Here is a 20,792-nt window from a genome sequence, read left to right as displayed (position 1 = left end):
CCGTGAGGAGCTGACAACTGACCAGCAAACTTGTATTTTACTACCAGAACATGGGACTGCCCTGCTCCTAGGATCCGAAAACATAAATAAAAGGTCCTTGTTTTACACATCCTGCTACTCAGCCCTTCCAAGGCAGGAGAGCAAATTCGTTTAATGCTTCTGTACGCTTCAGAGCAATTAATCGCCAACTGGAAAACTGAATGGCAGAAATTGAGCAAGTCAGGCAAATTAGCAGCAATAAAGCAGAGGGGTTCTGACAACTTATAAATACGGAAGCCTGTAGCCTAGCTGAGAAAAAAAGCTGTGGGAGGAGAGCAATTGAATATTTACATACTTCCTGCAACCTTGCCTCGCTAACCCAAGGCTCACAACTGCGTGGTTGGGTGAGGCACCAAGCATTTAGCTAACCACCTCTCAGATCCCACGCTCAGGGGACAGACCTGTGAAGTGCACAGATCTACATGCAGAGTAACGAGGGGCAGGGATACTTGGGGTAATGAAAATCCCAACTAATGCACCGCAGAAACATATCTCAGGGGCCAAATCACTTCAGCTCCAAGCCAGCAGGATCTGTTATCCGACACACAGCTCTGCCCCCCCTGGACCTGTGCTGGTTCTGTGCAAGCAGCTCAGATGTTCCCGTACTGCTCCCTTCAGCACCCCGACTTGATAAACTCAACGTGCTGCAGATGATGGTACAGGCATCTGAGCCAGCTTGGGTCCACACAGCTCATTAGCTTGCTCTCTTAATTTGATACAAATCAAAGTAAATTGTTTCTAGGCTCAGGCTGTCCTTAGAATTAATAGAACTGCAGCCACTCAGCGCTGCATCCGCACTAACACTTCCCTGCACAAAATCACCCCCTGTGCTATGCATCCTCAAAATGGTCAGTCTGCACTGCGGGGTGGGAAGCAGTTGGTGTGCTATCAGATTCACATCAGACAGCGAGATGGGTACGCAGGCTATGCTTTTCCATCATGTACACGATTCTCCTGCAAAAGGTCTAACAAATCAGTTGAGGTGCTTCAGTCCTGCACCGCTATCAGGTAACGTGCATGGAGAATACAGCGGGGATGGATTTTAGTTTGCGGGAAACTGGTGGCAGCAACACCACCCCTTCTTCCTGAAGCACTGGTAAGGAAGGGTGGCAGGACCCATGCGGGGACACAGAAGGGAGCAACCGACTGCCTCGGCAGCATTTGGCACTCAGCATCTGTCCTCCTCCAGGGGGAAAAATGGCAGGCTGGCTGGGCGATTACTCAGGCTGTGTTATATACATTAAAGCCAGAAAGTACGTCAAAGAACGAGGCACCCTGAGGACATAATGAGGGGCAGAACACCGCGTTCGGGATAATGAACACATTTCAGTTTCATCTGAAATGCAGCAGATGAGGATTTGCATTGTGCCTCCTAGACTTTGGCGCGCAGTAGGGCTTGGTGGAGCCTCTCAGGTAACCGAGAGCACCCTGGCCCTTTTTGCAGCAGCCCTCTCCCAGCTGGTGAAGAGCTCAAAATTCCCCCAGCTTCTCCAATATTCTGGCACTCTTCTCTAATGAGTTCTGCTGCCACTGCGGCCTAAAGAAAACCTGCTCTGATGGACCTCTCCTCGGCTCCCTGCAGAAGTCCTCTCTCTCGATGATGGGGGAGGACTGCTCCATACGGCCCTAATCCAGCGCAGCTCTCACAGAATCACAGAATTATAGAATCACAGAATATCCCGGATTGGAGGGAACCCATGAGGACCACCTCCTCAGTGCCCAGAGGGATGGAAGCAGAGGGGGTGGTTCTGTGTGAACTGGTCACCGCCTTCTGGTGCACACAGAGGCTCAGTTTCCAGTACCGCGTCACACAGATCATCAGGGCCCAAATCAATTCCTCACCCCTTCCTCCACCCGCGCAGCTCAGGGCTCAAGTTTCATAAGCTAATTGAATTTTAATGTCTAGCTAAGCTCTGTGCAAGAAATCTCTTCCACTAACAGGTCCCATTTTATAAGTTACTTCTATCTCAATAAATCTAGACAAGTATAATTAGGGACTATTATTTAGGGCATGAAAAAAAATCAATATCATCATAAAGCTGCTGACAGCGCAGAGCTTTTAGGCGAAGACTGTAGAGCACCAGGTGCTCCGTGCTTTTCTGAACTCACTGTGCCTGTTTTGCACAGAGCCGAGCCTCCCGCAAACCACTGCAGCATGTTAACATCTTCGGCCTGTTTGCTCTGACGAGAGGACAACACACAAAGCCCGTTCCCTGGCTCCGCACGTGACCGGGGGAATTCTCTGCTGCACTGCGCACAGGGGCAGGCTCCAGAAATGAGCTCTCAGCCCTTTCAGTCGGGACCTTTCATTCCACCCGTGAAAACAACTGGCCCGTATTTTCCAAGGGTCTGGTGCTTTTGTAACTGCCCTCATCAAACAAGCAATTGCCCGTGGCTTTGAACTTGGGAGTCATTTGGATGCTAATCCAATCAGGAAATGCAAAAGCCCTTCACACGCAGTAAAGAACTTTTAGCTTTGCAACATTACCGTGTTCACTAAATATTTAATTCACATACAATGCATCCACAGAGGTGTACCCAGGGGGAGAGAGATGGAATTAGAATAACAAAAATGTGCTTTACTCTATAAAATAGACTTCTCCGTTCTCGGTGTAGGCCATCTCCCAGTTTTCCGGCAGAGGACCTAGGGTGTCCTCGGCAGAAGGAGGTAGGTATTGAGGGAGGTTCTGAGATGGTTCCGTGGTGGGAACGTTGGTGTGGCTATCAAGCACGGACGGTGGGGCTGTCTCTCTTACGATATGCGTATTATGCTCGTCTTGGTCACCAGACTCTGCTGTGGATTAAAGAATTTTTCATTAAGATTAGTTAGAATTACTTGAACGCATAAATTTTCAACTTTTTTTTTCCTCCTCCTATTTGCTTCTCCAGGTTTATCCTTAGAATTTTCCTCTCCTTGCTTTTAATTCACACGACACAGAAACAGTTGAGCTGAGGGCAGAGACTGCAGGCTTTTTGCAGTCGGGGATGAGCTTGCTTTGCCCACACACACTCTGCCAGCCAGAGCCTTGCCAGCGCAAATCAGAGCTTGTGCTCAGCTACCGAGTTCGCTCTAATAGGCCCTGCTGAGGCACCAAAGTCTTCCAGGCTGTCTGAGGCCAGGGCTCACTGATGTGGATGTGTTCAACGGGCTCTGAGCAGGCTTACAGGTTGACTCCTGCAGCGCCAATTGTGGCGCGGGGATTAGGAGAATAAAATTTCCCATTTGAAGAATGATCAAAAGGAGGGTTTGTAAGTGTACAAGGTAGCCTGAAGCTCAAAGCCAACAAGATAATGGTGAACTTCTTTTGTGCACTTAAAAAAAAAATTAGAATGGATGTCAGCACCACACCGTGCGTCCACATGTTGTTCACAAGTGCCTGTTCTGACTGTCTAGAGAGGTTTATTACATGGCTCTTCACTGTATCCATCCAGCCAAAGTCACTCAGGAGTATTTTATGATGTATTTGGCCCTCCTCCCTATACGGAAATATTTTTCATGCTTATACCCATGCTGTTTTGAGCTATATACGTGGAACAGTGCTGACCATTCCCTCTATCCCTAACCACAGTAAATACTCCCACAAACCAGGTCTGTTCTCCTAACTCCTTCACAAACAAACTTTGGCAACAACAGAAAAAAAAATCCAAAATTACCCTAGTTTAGCAAAGTTTTTTTCTGTTCATCCCTTGAAGGTGTTGAAAAACAGTGGCAATCCTTGCAAATCCCCTGAGACCACCGGTCTGCAGTACAGCCCAGGGGCAACAGACACTGAGCATGAGATCGGTGTCACGCTGCCAAGTCCCCAAGCAGTGGGACCAAAAGAACTCACAGCCAAGACCTCTCTCGTGCTCTCCTGACAGGAGACCTGACCTCAACTCAAAGCCCCCAGCCTTGTTTTTTTTGGGGGACCATTAGCAGCAGCTCCTGCACTATTTCTACTCCGTGTGCTGCCTTGGCGAAAAGACAAGATACTGAAAATAATAAACTGGAAGAATATGGAAGAAAAAAACCTAGACTGTACCCGTACCCTCAGATGCCTGCTTTCTAGCCTTCCTGTTGTTCAATATTTTAAGGTAGAAGCTGACAAGATAAAAAAAAAAAAAAAGCATGAATGAATCATCACCAGCTTAAGACTGAGTGTAAACATGCCAAAGCCTGAAAAACACAAGTCACTGAGAGGTCTTCTAAGGAAGTGGGAGCATTTTAATATGGCTAGCACACATACACATGAAATAAGCATAAGGAATCATTTTGGTATAGGAGAAATAATTCTCTTTTCTTGATTCTGTGCTCATTTCATGGAGGCATGGGGCCAGGATGCGATAACGTTGTGACGAATGAGCTGCATCTTCCAGTATTTCATCTTGTGAAGGAAAACAAGGAAAATAAATGATGCTACAGTCAGTTCAGGGGCAACACGCTGAGATGGGCCGAAAGGAGGTCAAACGGCATCTCCCACCAGCCTCCTCTCAAAATCAGATCCTGTGACAGGAGCTGAGGTAGCTGCCATGTCACAACATAGGAGAAATTACCCTCCGGTGAAAAACTGTGAAGGAGCTGGTAGGCAGAGATGGAAACTCCTAGCCTGGGAGGGATTAGGGCAGCCACGAGTGATTTGGGTTGAAAAAACATAACGGGTAACAGCCAAGCAGAGTACAAGCCCCAAAACCATTTGAGAGTTTGGCCTTGAGAGGTGCAAAACTACATCTCAGCCTAAATCCTTTCCAAGCTCTACAAGATGTCAGAGCCAGGACTCTGGTTAGTAGGAACTGGCATGATAGCTCCTGTGACTCATTCGAAACTGGGAAGAAAAATTATGGAGGTAGGAAGTGACCAGAGCCACAACAGGATTGAGATCTGTGGTCAGCAGGACACAGTAGGACACAAGACCTTCAGAAACACAGAGCTTGCACCCATGCTTCAGACCCCACTTCCACAGCAAGCAGCCCTCAGTTTACTCGTAGGTACCTCGGAGAAGAGGACCTGTAATTAAATACAGTGGGCATTCTGTAGGTGCAAGGAAGTGGACAGGACAGCAACGTATTCTGGAAGCAGCACTGGTTAATTTCAAATGCACCCTGCTTGAGCCATTTCATACTGGTTTTAATGACTGGAGCTCAACTACAGGTCAGCTCTTCCTTAAACTTTCTGACCTTGGCTGAGGTTGTACCGCAAACTAGCTGACAAAGCTACAGACAGAAATGAAGTTCTGGGCTAATTTACAATGTAGACGAGTACACCTCATGTAGTATTCAAGATCATTTCAACTCAGAAAGTTCCTGATTTCCAGTGGGACCCTTACATTTCAAGCTGACTGTCCACAAAGTGATGTTCAAAATGATGACATGTTCCTTGACATCAGAAGTCATTACACACTTCTTTTTAAGAAATACCTCTACGTTCGCAAGTAGCAGAATGATTAACTCAGAATATAAAGGGATTGACAAGTGTTACCTTTAATTTCTACCAGACATCATTTCATCTTTCTGTACTTAAACTTGTCATTTGGTTCAACAGAGTAATTGAAATCTACACTGGAGTAACTGAAAGCAGAATCTGGCTGACTGCATTCAATGGACAGTTTCTGAAAGAATATGAACGTGTCCTTAATGATCCAACTGCATAGTACTAGATAACATCTTTAAAAAAAAATCTCAATTATTGTCCACAGTTAAAGAAGTCTATTCAGAGACCTAACAGTTTCCTGTGCTTGAGAACTTCAAAATTCGACGCTGCAAAGTAAAACACCTCCCAGGAAGGAAAACAAACAAACAAACCAAACATGAATTTCCTTCGTACACCTTCTCAAATTCTATCCATCACTACCAACAGCTATCCAGCAACAAAAAGAAAACAAAACAAACCAAAAAGTAACTAATGGATGTGAGGTTTTCCCCACTTTTTCTCATCCAGCCCAGTCCCACAAGACCATTTCAGAAATCACAACTGTGGATGTGAGCGTTCACACCTGGACACCTGCCATGCAGGTAACACTGGCCAGTTCCCTCCAAAATTGACAGCTCTGCAGCAAACCCGTTAAAAACAAACAGACATACAAATAAAAAAAAATAACGTAAATTAAAACAAAATAAACAAAACCAAAATAAAATAAAACCACATAAAATCCCCCTCCATAAACCTTCCCCGTGTGTCCTAACTGATGGACTGCGGTATTTTTGTTTTACCTGTGAAGCTACTGCTCATTTCAGGTACATCATCCTCTTCCTCATTCTCTGTGTGCACTATGCCAGCATTTTGCATATCATTGTAAGACTTGGTTCGCTTTGGAGTCGACTGCTTGGAGCCAGACTGCAGGTTTTGCAGAGCATCGGTGGAAGTCACTTTCCCACTGAGGGGCTGGCTGGGAGGCTTGGGCGTTCCATAATAGTTACCTAGGCAATAGAAACACATTTGCATCTTCAAAAGGGAACGGTTTAAAGCAGCAAGATTTCTATTTTATTTTATCTTCAATCCCATCAAAATCTCTGTCCCACCCCAGTAGTAAATAAACAAATAGATAAACTGACGCACGCTGTTCCCATTTTTTTAAGGGCATATTTCATCTCCAGATCTCTGGAGTGGACGCGGAAATATTTCTTGCCTTTTAAGTTATTCTTGTTGAATCTAAAAGGAGAAGCAATGGTTGCATTGTTTAGGTGCACTGAGCGTACAAGGGCTAAAACAAAAGGCAGCCGTGGTGAATACCAAACTTCATCTCATTACATCTGAATTTCAATTAGTAGCCTTTTTCCATGTGTGCACCCACACAATGCTGGGGCAGATCTGGAGTGAGCCCTGCAGAAAATAAAAAATTCATGACTGCTATCACCCAGTGAAGTGGTGAAAGGCTCGATAGCCTGCCTTAATACACAGGTTCTTTTAGGGTGGATGTTGCATTTAAAAAAAAAACCCAGTCTCTGTCTAAAGGAAAACTTTGTCAAAGGAGAGAAAAGGAAAGGCACCGCGTGGCACTGCTTTCTTCAAAGGGGAAATTCAGCAGTTGGGTCAACTTGGGTAGAAGTGAAGACCTTAAAGCAAAACCGGGAGGGACAAAGACGCACCACAGTTATGCCAACACACGGCTGCTGGCAGCTGCCACCAGAGGTGACGTGAGCAGTTCAGAGCACTCAGGTACTTCGTTGTTATTTTAAGTGACAGTGGGAGAAATACACAAGACATACAGGTCCATCGAGACCAGAACAACATGGGAATGTTTCACTGGTTGGTTCACTTCGCCTCGAACAGCCCAGCAGCGCTCGACCCTGGGATGCTCCAGAGGAAGCTCAGGTCTGGAATCGCCTCCAGCAGCACTGGGAGATACAGAAGTCCCGGCCCTACTGCAAGGCGCTTCTTCCTCCTCTGACGGATGGACACTTTTTGCACAGAGATCCGGGACATACGGCAGTTCACATGCAATTTCCCAAATCTTCCTGTTCGATAATTATAATTATTTTTTTATTTGCCACCTTTGGATTCCAAAGGTGGACTTAAATATCCTCCCTAGGCTCTCTGGCATGCCACAATATTAAAATCTGCCCTCCCATCTTGCTGCGTATAAACCCATGCTGCTATTACAGCAGCACAAGACTCTTCTTTCAAATACCCAGGTATATTTATTTACATCCCTCATCTATCTCCATAGGTTATGCACAACATGGCAGCATTATTTTTCAATTTTTCAGCACGTAATTACATAATATATTAAATGTCCATTCCCCAGAAAACGCACACGTCCCTTTATTACTCCTATTACACTAGATGGAAACCACATGCCAAAGGCACGTTATGCGAGGGCACTTTAAAACCTCGCCTGCGCTAAAAAAAGATTATTTCATTTACTCTTTACATCCGCGCGTGTATTTTTGTTGCAGAAGCCAGCCTCATCGTTTGTACTCTGCGATACAGCGCAGGTTAACGCTAGCCAAGCAGTTTGCACGGACCCACCCAACGCTGCGTGGAGCAGTTCCAGCTCACCCAACGCGTTTCATGGTTATCTCTACTCCTGCTCAGCCCACTCAACTGCCTTTCCTGTTTGAGCCTTGAAGTCCCTTACAACCCCAAAGCTGTGGGAGCTTTGGGATAAGGCCATGGGGATTGTGCACATCCCAGGACTCGCAGATCTCAAAGTGCAGCTCTGGAAAGTCTCCAGATGCACCTGGAGAAAGGGAGACTGGGAAGCACCCAGCTCAGGCTGGCAGAGCCCAGCTGGGGAAGGCCACGTTGGGCACACGTTGCTACCTTCCCCAGTTGTTGCCTTCCAAGGGGAGGAAAAAGTCTTACAGAGCCGAGGCTGGAGGAGTCGTGGATCTCCCCGCTCCGTGCTTTCGCAGCCCGAGCACCCGGGCAGCACCACGTGCAGGTTTGTCTTAACAAGGCGTGTTCCAGCCTGTGTACAGCGGCGTGGGTTCAGCTCCGTAGGAGCAGCGACACTCCGCAACGCTTTCATCTTCCGTTCGTCATTTCAGAATCTTAAATGCACGCTGTTGCATAATTTATAGGGAGGAGGAAATTACTTCTTCTGGAAAGTCTCTAATGGGGATGGAGGCTACTAAAGCAGGTTGCAGTCTGTGCTAGAGAAATGATTCTTATGCTCTACATACTGCAAAACTATTTTATGCAAAAAAAAAAAAAAAGAAAGAAAAAGGAGGAACGGGGGAGAAAGAAAGCAAAAGGAAAAATACAAATGTAGGTGGGAAGAAAAAAGAATTTACCCTGCTCCACTCCTATCCTCTTAGGCATTTCTCCAGACAAATGCTGCTACTTTTTTGTTTGCTTTTGCTTTTTCAAAAAGTAGGTGTGTTTTCTCAGGACGTTAACTGCTAAGCCCACAGATCTACGTGTGCACAAGGAACATGAGAACGGCTTTTATTTATGGCACTGAACACCACTATTTTGGACAAAATTTACTTCAGGTCTGTTGTAAATGATTACATCCTTCTGCAATGGATGCAACAAAGTGACTGAAGAGGCTATGCAGATGTTGTTAATGTGGATTTTTATTTCTCCTGGACTAAAACATAGCGCAGATGTTACCATCACTCCTCCAATTACAGACCAGTATCTTTGAGTTTGCTCATTTTCAGTTCCCCTAGTAATGGGCAATGCTGGGCTTCCTACCAGTACATAGAGAGCTGTTCCTCAAGAGAAAAATAGGCTTCTTCAAAGTATTTCAGATTTGCTTATTCCGAAATCACCAGTCACTTTTCAAACCCACCATGGCTGTTGGTATCACTATTAGTGAATTACTATTTTATACAAAGGCTGTGTGCTGTGCTAGGGGATCCCTACAAATATATATGAAGGCATACAAAGAGTAAATATGAACTGGAAACTGAGCAAGGGTGTGCACGCGTGGGTTTTGTTTTGCAGAGTATGGGAAATGCAGCCACTGGGGCTGAACTTTGCTTTTCCCTCCACGGGAGGCAGACTCAGCCTGAGTCAGTAGTGAAAAAAATCACAGCTCTTCCCTCAGATTCCCATGAGGAGATACAGGCTTGGCACACCACACAACCCACGATGACGAGGTGCAAAAGAAAGCTCCAACGCAGCTTCCAGGTGACAGAGAGTGAGAAAATGGAAATATTCTCTTTGCCTTGTGTCTGCTGGGTGCAGTCAGACCTACTTCTCTTTGCTAAGCAGCTCATTTGGAAGGCGCAGCACGCGGGCCTGGGCTCGGGGGCAGACACATCAGTAGGAGGGACTGGCACTTAAAATCATCATCAAAACTCGTGTTTAATCCTACAAATTATAAAGAGAAAATATTTACCCTGTGACTCAGAAATCCAAACGTGCACCATTAACAACTGACAGCAAACAGCCCAGGAAGAGTTTTTAAGCACTCAGACTTGACATCATTTGCTCAAATTAAATCTGTCAATGTTTACGAAAAAACATATATTTAAAAATATGCTTTAACAGTGCTTTGTGAGCCACTTGTAAGCCTACAGAAGGGGCTAACTTCATAGCCAGTGTAATTTGTACTGAATATCCAATCAGCTCTAATTATTAACAGCATGTTACATGTGCATACACAAGCATCTGTCAGCCCAGAGGATCCCAAAACATTCCCAAAACTCCGCGCAGTTGTGGCAGGACTGCCCGGGTGCTGGGCTCCCCCCTGGTGCCCCTAACGGGATGCCTCAAGGCTGGAAAAGAGCAGCTCAGCTCCTGGGCGAAGAGGAATGGGAAAAGCTCTCCTTTCCCGTGGAAATACCAGTTCTGAAGCACCTGGGATGCCAGGAACTTTCCCAGGTCTGATTCCTATGGGAATGGGGCTCCTAAGCCTTTCTCTCATCCACGTTTGGATCCTGCCTACAGTAACCGAAATAATCGCTAATAATACACTCCCTCAGCAGATGCACATGCTATTAACTGAATTCCTCGTCAGCACCTTTCACTAACCCTTATTTTATTCAGTCCCTTGGTGCATGAAACAGATTTATCCACAGCTGAAGTCTGATGGCAGCCTTTGCAGCCAAAACCGTGACAATCCAGGTACTCCAAAGCACCACTCAGGAGAGCACACAATAATGCCAATAATAACGAGGAAAACACAATAGCTATTTGGACGGAGCTGATTTCTTTTCATCTCCTTATCTCTAAGTGTCGGCAGCTTACACATTTTAGCATCACGCACAGTAATTAGGCTTCGGTAACAGCTAATCACAACAAGACGACAAGTTCTCATCATCAGAACACTTCTTGCTCTGCCAGTTCAAGCAGTGTTCATAATCAATGAAAGCGATCTACAGCAGCTCCTATCCTGTCCTGCAGCTTATGAATTAAAGTAATACCGTCAGCCCAGAGACACCGTGGTTTTTGTTTAAGTTTTGGAAACCTAGTGGTAATGAAAAATTTGTCTTATATTTCAAAATAATAATTTAAAAAAATATTAAATGCTTCCCTGAAGGGCAATAAATTCACATACAATCCTAAGTTGTTTACTTGACTTGGAATTTGAAATGTAATTCATAAAGACAGCTAATTGGTGCATTTTTGAGTTAAAATAACTGAATCCAATTCCTAAGAACTGCTGCCTATTACCATTCAATTCAAATACAGTTAGCGGGACCCCATCCATCCAAAACGCTGCTTTTGGAATGGGGTGAAATGTGCAAGAAGACACATACAGATCTAAGAGAGTCTAAAACTGAATGGACAGGAAATCAGGTGTTTCGCCTTGCAGAGAGGCAAGATGAGACCACAGAGGCAGCCGGGGTGAGGACAGGGCAGCAGAGCCGACACGGAGATGTGCCAGAAGGCAGAGGAGCTGTGCGCAAGGTCAAGCATGAGGCCAAGCATTAGTCCTCATGGTACAACACCAACCAAGGAACGTGGTCCCAGACCTTACATTTCAGGTACTTTAATCTCTAAGTGTTGGTTTTGCTGTAGCTATTCTCTTTTTGGGGAGAGGGCAACTTATCTTGATTTTCTGTTGCAAAGAGATTTAGGACTGGAAGCGCGTTTGTCTCAGGAAAGTACAGAGCAGAGTTCTTGCGGTCCTGAATTTACTGATGCCTGCTGCGAGGCATAATTTTGCAATTATAAAACAAACAAACAAAAAATATCAAGACACTCGGAAGCCTCTGTGTAGCGTAGAGGACTCTGCGTCCACAAGAAGTGCATCTGATCTTCAAAGGAGTTACCGAGGACTCCATTAACAGCTCATGTTTTAAGAAGCAGTTTGCAGCAAACTGCGTTCATGCAAATGCGTATTTGGGGAAAGAGACTTGGAGATAAGCAATAAAATTAAGCAAGGCCTGGACGTGAAGACTTTAAATGTAATTATTAATGTAATTGTTTTCTTTTCTGAGAGGCAGCTCCTCTTCTCTGTGCTCTACAAGAACCAAAGCAATTGACCCTTAATTTTAGCAGAAGAGCCTCTGCTCATCTAATCCAGCAAGAGTGCTTGTGTCTGATTAGCACAGGATGAATTGATTCCCGGGAGCAGGGCTCCTGCTACTGTGTTTTGTCTGTTCTCCTTCCAGATCATATTCTGCTACAGATTTCCACATTTAGATGACAGATCTGGCTGCTGTCTGCAGGATTCACCTAGCTGCAACTGCACATTGATTAGCAATTGCCTCGAGGAAATTCAGAGTATCCAGGCAACCAGGAGGAGGCCTTGGATACAGCATCTGGATTGGAAGCAAAACACAGACAGCGGAAGATCTCGGAGAAATTAGCCTCCAATATATGCAAATCCCATTTGCTCCAACTAGCAGATTCTCTGCCAATTTTTGCAGTTATTAATGGTGAGGTTAACTGGAAGATCAGTCTGGATTTCTTGTGAAGTTAGTAAAAATACTACAATGGGCACATTTCAATTTCTGCTCGCTACCTAACACATACTACAGTGAGTGCCTTACAGGCAATGACAGCACAGCAGAAAGTCACCTACAGATCAGATCGGTCTCATTTATTTTAATTTTCCCTGCGTTTAGGTATCGCTAGGCATTGCCACATGTTACTGTTAGCACTCACGTGAAGCTCTGTCCAAGCACGTTTAATGCACGGAAAATTTCTAACAAGCCAAAACAAAGCAAAGACACTTCCAGTAACACACAAGCTGGAAGGTATCGGTGGTACGGGGCATGGGACGGATGTGGAAGCTCGGGGTGCTTCCTGAGTTCAGCTGTATCAGAGCTTCTGCTGTATACACATGTAAATAGATTTAAAAAATTCATAGGGAACATGAGTAAGTGTGTGCTTGTGCACGGTATGCCCAGAGAACACAGAAGTGGCTGGCACACACCCTGCCTAGCACAAGGATGTAGGAGTCAAGAAAATGCCACGCTGAGCCATTGCAACATGCAACCCTTCTTCTTGCAAATGCTTGTATGTCTATGTGCATCCCCCCCCTGCAGAGGATGTGTCCCGTTAGCACCTCGCCCCTCCGGAAGGCAGAGGCATGTGCCTTGCAGCTTGCAGCACGGGGAGAGCTCTGCAGCGGCAGGGGGATGCTGCGAATCGAGGAGGCTGGGCTGCCTCCTGGCACAGAAGGGCTGCTCAGCTGCAAAGGGAGCTGGATACCACCTACCCCAGAGGTGCAGCCAGCTCCAGAGACAGTCCTGAGAACATACAGTCCCAAGAAACAATGCCGAAATGTGCCTGGCTGCCATCTATCAACAGTCTTCTCCAAACAGCCTTCATTAATCAACACATCAGATTCTGGTTAAAGAGTAAATAGCTTAAAATAACCTGACTCTAACTTAATTACAAAAAGCAACCGATGCGCCATACCCTTTTTGTCACAGGTGTTTGGGAACAACCTCTGCCCCTGAGGTCTGTGTTTTAAGATGTATCAAGAAAGAGTAAAAAGCAGGGCTGCCAATGAATAATTGCAGAAAAATTATTGGAAAACTTCCTATTGCAAGTGCACAGAGAGAAGCCACACAGAATTTCCATAGGAAATTCAAAATCACTCTAAAGCCCTATCAGAGATTTGAATATTTGCTTTTAGAGAGAGAGAGTTACTCAGCTACGACTTCAGCTGTTTGTAGAACGAAGCATTGTTATCCGATGACACCTCAGTATAGCTGCACTCATGTTTAATGCTGATAATTGGGCCCAGACAAAAATGTAGACTTTTGATCCTCACTAGCAGTTTAAAAAAGAAGAAGAAAGCAAGGCGTAAAGCCAAAGGTAAGAAAGGCATCTTTCTGCAGTGCACAGATGCTTGCCCGTAAGTGGGAATTCGACATGATACACGGTAACGGTGCTGAAGGAGCCATTATGATTTATTGAGTCAATCTGCAGGATGGAGACATTAATAAGCAGATCTTATCTCATTAAGCGGAACATGTTGTTCCGCTGCATGGGCATCCCCAGCATCTGCCGGCCCTCCTCGCCCAATCTTGTCATGTTCCGCACGCCGTGGATGCAGTGCTCGTTTCAAGGTTGTACCGAGTTGGCAAGACCCACGGGCTGCAAAGACACCAGAAAAACAGCGGAGAAAACCCAGCCATTTTGGAAAGGCAGCTGGGGGAGCAGCGCTGCTGCGGGGAAACCCAAGGAGAGCTCGCCCATCAGATCTATCAGGCCAAAGGCATCTTGATTTGAAGCATGTTGCTGAGTACACCTCTCTGCTTCCGCTGAAATTCTAACTGCTCTGTTAAGGTAATTTATTACACTCATTAAGTACCACAATCGGAGACCCTGTCTACAGTAGCTAGTTTTATACACTTTAAAAACGTTCGCAAGTCACCCCATTACATCTTAGTCATGAGGCTAATGCAGATTACTTATTACTTCTCTTGGCAATCACATAACGCTTGTCCTGAGAATGAAAGATGATGCCTTGACAATAATACTCCATAATGTAATAACCCTTCACATGTTATAAAGTGCAGCACTTTTTCTTTTGAGGATCGCTAAGTGCTGGGCAGGCATTCATTAATTCAGCCTCTCCAGACCCCAGAGACGCGGCCATCCCCATTCAAAATTCGGCCACCACGCCTATGTCCCCCTGTGTCTCCGCACAGCGCCCGCCTCCCCTGTAACATCCAGCTCCAAGCTCCCAAATGCCAGTGCTTCCACCGCCTCCCTTCTGTCTGTAACACGAGATAACTGCAGGCACGGGACAGCCGCTGAAATATTAATGAGGAGAGAAGTAAGTGTTGTTTTAATATTCTCCAGGCTGGTAACCTGAGGTATAGAGCTGTTACCTGATTTGGCTACTCGGCAGGCTGGGGAAGAAATGGGAATAAAACCTAGAAGCTGTGTCTCCGCTCAAAGCAGCATTCCCTTGGGGGCCCTGGGAGAGCCCGCAATTCAAATGCAGAAGTAATTGCCAAATAATTAGTAGCCTACACAATTACTGCCGTGCATCCATCAGTATTTTATGCCCTGAAGGATCAGTCAATAAATGCCCAAGATTACAATTATCTTGATTTCCTATCCACCAGAAGGCCCAGGTAATGTGCAGTCTAAAAAGATTTTTTCTTCGTAATGAATATTGTCAAGGGAAGTTACCAGCTGGCTCGAGCACGTCACGTGCAGCTTCACCAGCACTCGGGTGGTGCAGAAAGGACCAATACTGGTGCAACATCACAGCTTTGGGCACACCTTCCAGGATTTCATCTCCATGCAATCAAAATGGGGCTTTCATAAAGGAAAAAAGCAGACGTTTCTAGCAGCATCTTAAAGCTGGATCTGAAAACCTCAGGAATTAAGGCTTTCAAATCCACACCCCCCCCCACACACCTGATTATGATTTTAGGAGCATTTTGGGTGAAGAACACACCACGGTGGTGGTCAGAGAAGAGGCTGCTGTGCCTGCTCTGCATTTACAGGGACGTGAATCAAAAACTGCCCTGAGGAGCACATTTGCAGTGCACCAGAAGAAATACTACTGATATTATGCAGCCCAGTGGGTAGGCAACACCTTTTTTGTCCCCTTCAGCTTGCAGTTTCTCTTTGCAATTAGAGCACTTTCAAAACCTGATACACTCTCCGACTATTTTGTGGTTTCCAGCTGTTCTCTTCTGCTTGTTCTTTATTCCTTCCAAATCAATAGCATCCGTATCAGCATCAAAGTCCTGCATTTTACCCCTCCTCTGAAAGCTCCCTGTTTTCTATTCTTTCTCCCCAGAAGTTCTCTTCAGTAACTATTAAATGCTTTTGTTACATCTCCTGCAAGGTTTTTCCCAATGATAGTGCTGGTTTCTGAGTGGCTTTATGCCTTCAAAAGGCAAATGAATGTCATCTGGTAATGTCAAAACGTAGCCTTGATTGTTTAGGTCACACTTTCTCTCCAGCTGCTGAAACGTAGCAGAGAAATAAAGAACACGACTACATCCAACTCCCACCCGTCATCACATGCAGACACAGAGACCTCGGCCTCTGCTCCCAGCACCACGAATAGCAGGAGCTCCTCAAGAGGTGTTCTTCCTCACCAGGAGCACTGGCTCTGGATTTCATCGACCTTAAAAACTGCCAGCTGTATTTTAAGGCAATTGTGTCTTTCCCTCTTCTTTCCCTCAGTTGTGAAATGCTTCTACCTTACTGTGGCAATCAGGAGCTACTTACAAGCCCGTTCGTTCCTCCAGCCCCACCAAACCTGGTTTAGGTCACGAAGCAGAATTTGCCTATTCAACATCACCGCTCTCCATTTCATGGCTTTGCCCTTGCTTCATCTCTAAATCACCAAATTGCACTGTAACTGAAAGCAACCCTATCCCTGCAGTTGTTGGAGTTCGACTCAGTACAATAAGTAGCATTACTAATATTAAAAGCCATGCATTAAAGGTATTATTTTATTGTTCTCTGGAGAGAAACAGGAGAGTATTTCCTTTTGATAAGTTCTATCCCTCTGGTTTAGAATAAACTGTCACTGGGAGGGTCAAAAATACAATCAACTTCACCATGGTGGTGCATTAAAGAAAAAAATAAGGCAAAAATGCAGCATAAAACAAATGAAAATTAAAATAATCTAGGACTATAAAGCTGGGTACTGAAGAAAACCTGGACATTAGAATTCTAACTTAGTGGTCTTCATTTTGGCGGAGATTTTTTTATTATTATTATTAGTAAAGCAAAATTGCTGGTGGTTGCAGCTTGAGTCTTAACCACGCCATATTCTAAGATCCAATCAAGATCAAAACTGTTTTGATCAATACTCTTGTAAAATAAGATTTCAAAAAAAAAAAAAAAGACAACAAAACCATTAAAGAAATCTCAGTAGAGAGCAAAATCATTTCCTGAAGCTGTAAGTGAAAAATGAACTTTATTTATTTCACATTACTATCAAATATTGATGTGTCTTGATGCGTATGTGTATACGCACATTGTCATTATTTTCTTTATTCTAACTGATTTTTCCCCTCATGGGCCAGTTCTCCAGAACCACTAGGCATCAGCATCCCTGATGTCAACGGGGAAAGAAGCTTCTCAGCACTTCAGACAAGTTAGTCCCTCCAAGTTGACACTTCTATCACCCACCGAAATGAAATACCCATTAGACTTACAGAAGTCAACCTCATATGCAGCAACTCAAAAGAGCTAACCATGAAATCTAAATTGTTTAGCTGCTAAAGCATATAATCACATAAGCAATGAAACGACCATGCTATAACTGTCCCAGATGGGTACAGCATTCCCTGGAAGCTAATGCCCAGCATCTCCCAGGAGCCAGCTTACAGCCAGTTACCCATTTTGTCTTTCCAAGTGGAAAGGTCACCAGAACAAATATGATCAGGAAGCAATGGCAAGGCAGTTCAGCCAATCTATTTCAAGCACCACGACAAAGAAAACTAATTTAGTGTTATAATTAGAAACACGGAGAGGAAAAAGCCGATTTTGGAGAAGTGCTGCTGCTGGAACGTTAGTGTTGGTGCTGATAGGGCTAATCAGCTCAGAGAGGTGGAAGAGCGAAACCAAATAATGCATTTAGCATCTTCACGTAAACCAGGTTTGACACCGCAATTGTCTGTAGTTGGGATTAAGTGCAAGGTTTAAAGGTGACCTTATAGGAGAGTTTTTAAAGAAGTAGGCTAAACAGTGTTTCAGAACTTTATTTTTAGAGCTCAAAAAAACAAAACCAGATGTCCCAATCTTTTTTGTTCATATTTGATAACTACTTTTCAAAGAATATCAGCTATTGGTGTGTAGTTCACATTGTAAAACATAATCCATGTATCTTGTTAATGGCTTCAAGAAGGGTTTTTCAACTCCTAATTATGACAAGACCCACTTCACTTCTTGCAAATGACATGCATGAGCTGAAGTGCACGGGAAGGACTTTCAAACCTCTAAGATGTTTTTTTTGTTTCTATGATTCTATGATTTTTTTCATTAGCTTCCCAAGAGATGCATCTGACTGTTCTCAGTCCGGGGGTAGGTGGAAACAACACAACCAAAAGTAGTTTTCAATTTAAAGGAGATAGAGATTGCATCTTTAGGTATACAAATCCTATTGTGTAGCTAAATTTGGCCAATTTGCCTCGCATTTTCTTGGGAGGCAAAGCCATCTTTTTCCTTCCCTCACCCTAGTGACATTTCAGTGCCCCTTTGGCTGTCTCAATGCTGTTGTTTGTAAAGCTGCGCTGTCAAAAGAATCAACACAATGTCTCGGCTTAGAAGTAATTATCCAAGAATAAAGAAGAAAAAAAGGCCAAAAGCAGTGCACCATGTAGTTGCATCCTGAGACACATTTGGGTGATGAAGGATGTGTACATAGGGAAGAAGACAAAAAGACTGAAGGGAAAAGAGAGACAGCAGGAGGGAAGAAAAAGCGAATAGGGAGATAGGTTATAGGGGACACAAAGGAAAGATGCATTTTCATTCACTGCTACGCTGCCTTCCCTCAATATTTTGTTACCAGATTTCATCTTAGATCCTCCTGGCCTACTGATGTTAATCTTCTGAGGTAGTTAACTCGGTGGGAAAAGACAAAACACAGCAATATTGAAATTCCCTCTCTCTGCGTACAGACAACAAATGGAAATGGAACACAAAGACAGAAAACAAGGTCTTAACTGTAGCTGGTTAACTTGAGCATGGGTGATGCAAATCAGACATCCTACCATGGCTACTTGAAGTGCTTTTTCTCTGCCTGTGATTCCGTACCTTCATAGGTTCCTACTTCCAGAAGGGTCCCACTTCGCTCCAACTCCAGAAACTCCTCCACAGTCAGAAAGTTGTAGTCCACACCAGGCACTTCTCCTTCTCTCGGAGGGCGAGTTGTGCCTGAAAGGAAAAATTAACATTTAATATAATTTTTTCTTATCAAGTGTTAAAAGGGACAATAAAAATGATTATAAAGGTAGAACAGTATCCAAAAAATACAATTCTATGATACACAGAAAGCAACGCCAGGAGACCAGTTAGGAACCCACATAAAAACAAGACAAGACATACATTTCTGATGATGGTACTAGTTGTTCCACCGAACCACAGTAGTTTTGATATTCCCAGAAAGGCTTTCTGGCAAAGAATTATCTTGTACCACATGCAGAATCACAGCTGGAAGAGTACGGTATCTGGGAATATGCCAGCAATTACCTTCCTGCCATTAGCAGAGTGTCACTTCAACTTCGATAAAATTGCAATTCGTATTTTCAGATAAGGCAACTTCTGTCTTCCTTTATTTCTGTCACTTATTCTTTCGCATCACAGATCTCTTCTCCCTTATTTCTTCTTATTACTTTATCTCTATGTATGGTTTTTGTTTTTGATTTTAATTCTACATTAAAAAAAATACCATGAGGCAGTTTGGATGCACCACTCACATGCACTCACTAGAGAAACTGTCTGCAAATGCTTCTTACAGTTCACCTACAAGCTCATCCCGGTTCAAGAAATACTCTTCCTTTTAAGCAATACTTCGCACTGAATCTCTCTCTAGCACTCAACAATTTAAACAGCACCCATGGAGAACAGGGCTCTGATCATTGCTGCTCTGCCAGCTCTGAAACCCTTCCCTTCCTACCAATTTCCAGCCCTTCGAAGCATGGTGTAAGATGAGTCATTTCACGACTTTTTGCTGAGATGGCTTGGGCCACTGCATTTTAGGTCACTGAGCACAGCTTAATTGATTGGGATCCATTTCTGTTCAATAGCCTTTATTTTCCTTGACTCCAGAGACTGGGAGACGGCTGAATTCTGTACATCTGGGATTAAATACAAACGACAGATTTAAAGACACCGGTGGAAACTGAACTTTAGAAGAAAGAACGGTGTTAGACGGTTGCAGGTGTCTGATGGCTGTGGCCGCAACCAATCTGCTGGCTTGGGAGTAACTTCAGAGCTGTGGAAACCATACCTAATATTTAATGAAGCATGATTTCTCACTTCTTTGAGGCTTTCCCGGCCCCTGGGCAGTACCTTCTCAGTGCATACAGTTTCTTAAACCTGCTATAAAAGGACTGAAGAAAATACAAGAAACTGAGTTTCTGGAAACTAATTGGGAAGATTCCAGCTCTCAGAAGTTGAAAGAGCATAAATTTACCATGCCTACATCTGGCAAATGTTTTCCTCAAGTGCCAGGGAAGCGGAAAATCTACTTATGCCCTATTCATCCGAGAGACTGCTCAAGAGGTCAGTCTTGATGGAATGACACCCTCGAAACACTATCACTAGATTAGTTTCCTTGATAGACATCCACTTTCTCCAAAATCCTCCATTTCTTGTTTCAAAATAGAATCTGTCTCTCTCTCTCTCTCTCCTCCACCCCCTCTCTCATTTTATTCACCGTCAGCCTTCAGATAGCCTCTAAATTCCTGTGCTTTTGCTATCATTCCTTCTCTTGGAGCTGTGTGAACGGGTAAAGGCAGGAAGAAGAAAAGCAAAAAAGGGGACAGAGGTGATGAAGGATACCTTCGCCCTAGTAGCAGAACTATTCTTTCCTATTTGAAAGGGTTCAACTTGGCATCCTTTGAGTTCTTGAATTCCTACAACGATTTTTACCAAGCACTTTGCAGCAGAGGACAGCTGTCTTTCACAGATCTAGACCAGAGGAGGACTGGGCCTGCACTGCGTGCCCCTTGCTGCCTGAGCTGCTGCGTTTCCACCCAAGACACGCTGCCCCACGCCTGATGCTGCTGCGGATGTTCACACCGTGATGACCCTCACCTGGGCATCAAGGGTCTTGCCCCCTGTTGAGTTCCCCTAAACCAGGCCCGTAAGAGGGAAGGAAGATGAAAAAGCTCCAGCAATACGTCCAAGGACGCTCTGTAGCTGCCCCACGCCTGGAGCACAGTGGAAGTGAGAACCAGACTCCGTAACGCTCCTCACCCTCCGCGTCAGTCAAACG

At 44.6% G+C, this 20,792-nt stretch overlaps 1 protein-coding gene across 27 annotated transcripts in view; it reads right to left on the bottom strand.

Moving 5' to 3' along the window:
• Positions 1–20,792, bottom strand: part of MAGI1 (membrane associated guanylate kinase, WW and PDZ domain containing 1) — a 326,290-nt gene that overhangs the window by 71,208 nt on the left and 234,290 nt on the right. For 24 of the 27 annotated variants that reach the window (XM_035546638.2, XM_035546640.2, XM_035546642.2 and 21 more), the window contains 3 exons: positions 18,608–18,727; positions 6,226–6,432; positions 2,623–2,833 (listed from right to left, as the gene is read on the bottom strand). In XM_035546638.2, coding sequence (XP_035402531.1) covers positions 2,623–2,833; positions 6,226–6,432; positions 18,608–18,727 — 538 coding nt within the window. The remainder of the gene's footprint in view (positions 1–2,622; positions 2,834–6,225; positions 6,433–18,607; positions 18,728–20,792) is intronic. The other 3 variants (XM_035546641.2, XM_035546660.2, XM_035546656.2) reach the window with 1 other exon arrangement.

This window comes from Cygnus atratus, chromosome 10, assembly GCF_013377495.2.
Source record: "Cygnus atratus isolate AKBS03 ecotype Queensland, Australia chromosome 10, CAtr_DNAZoo_HiC_assembly, whole genome shotgun sequence".
Lineage (NCBI taxonomy): Eukaryota > Metazoa > Chordata > Aves > Anseriformes > Anatidae > Cygnus > Cygnus atratus.
This window is presented reverse-complemented; position numbering and strand designations above follow the sequence as displayed.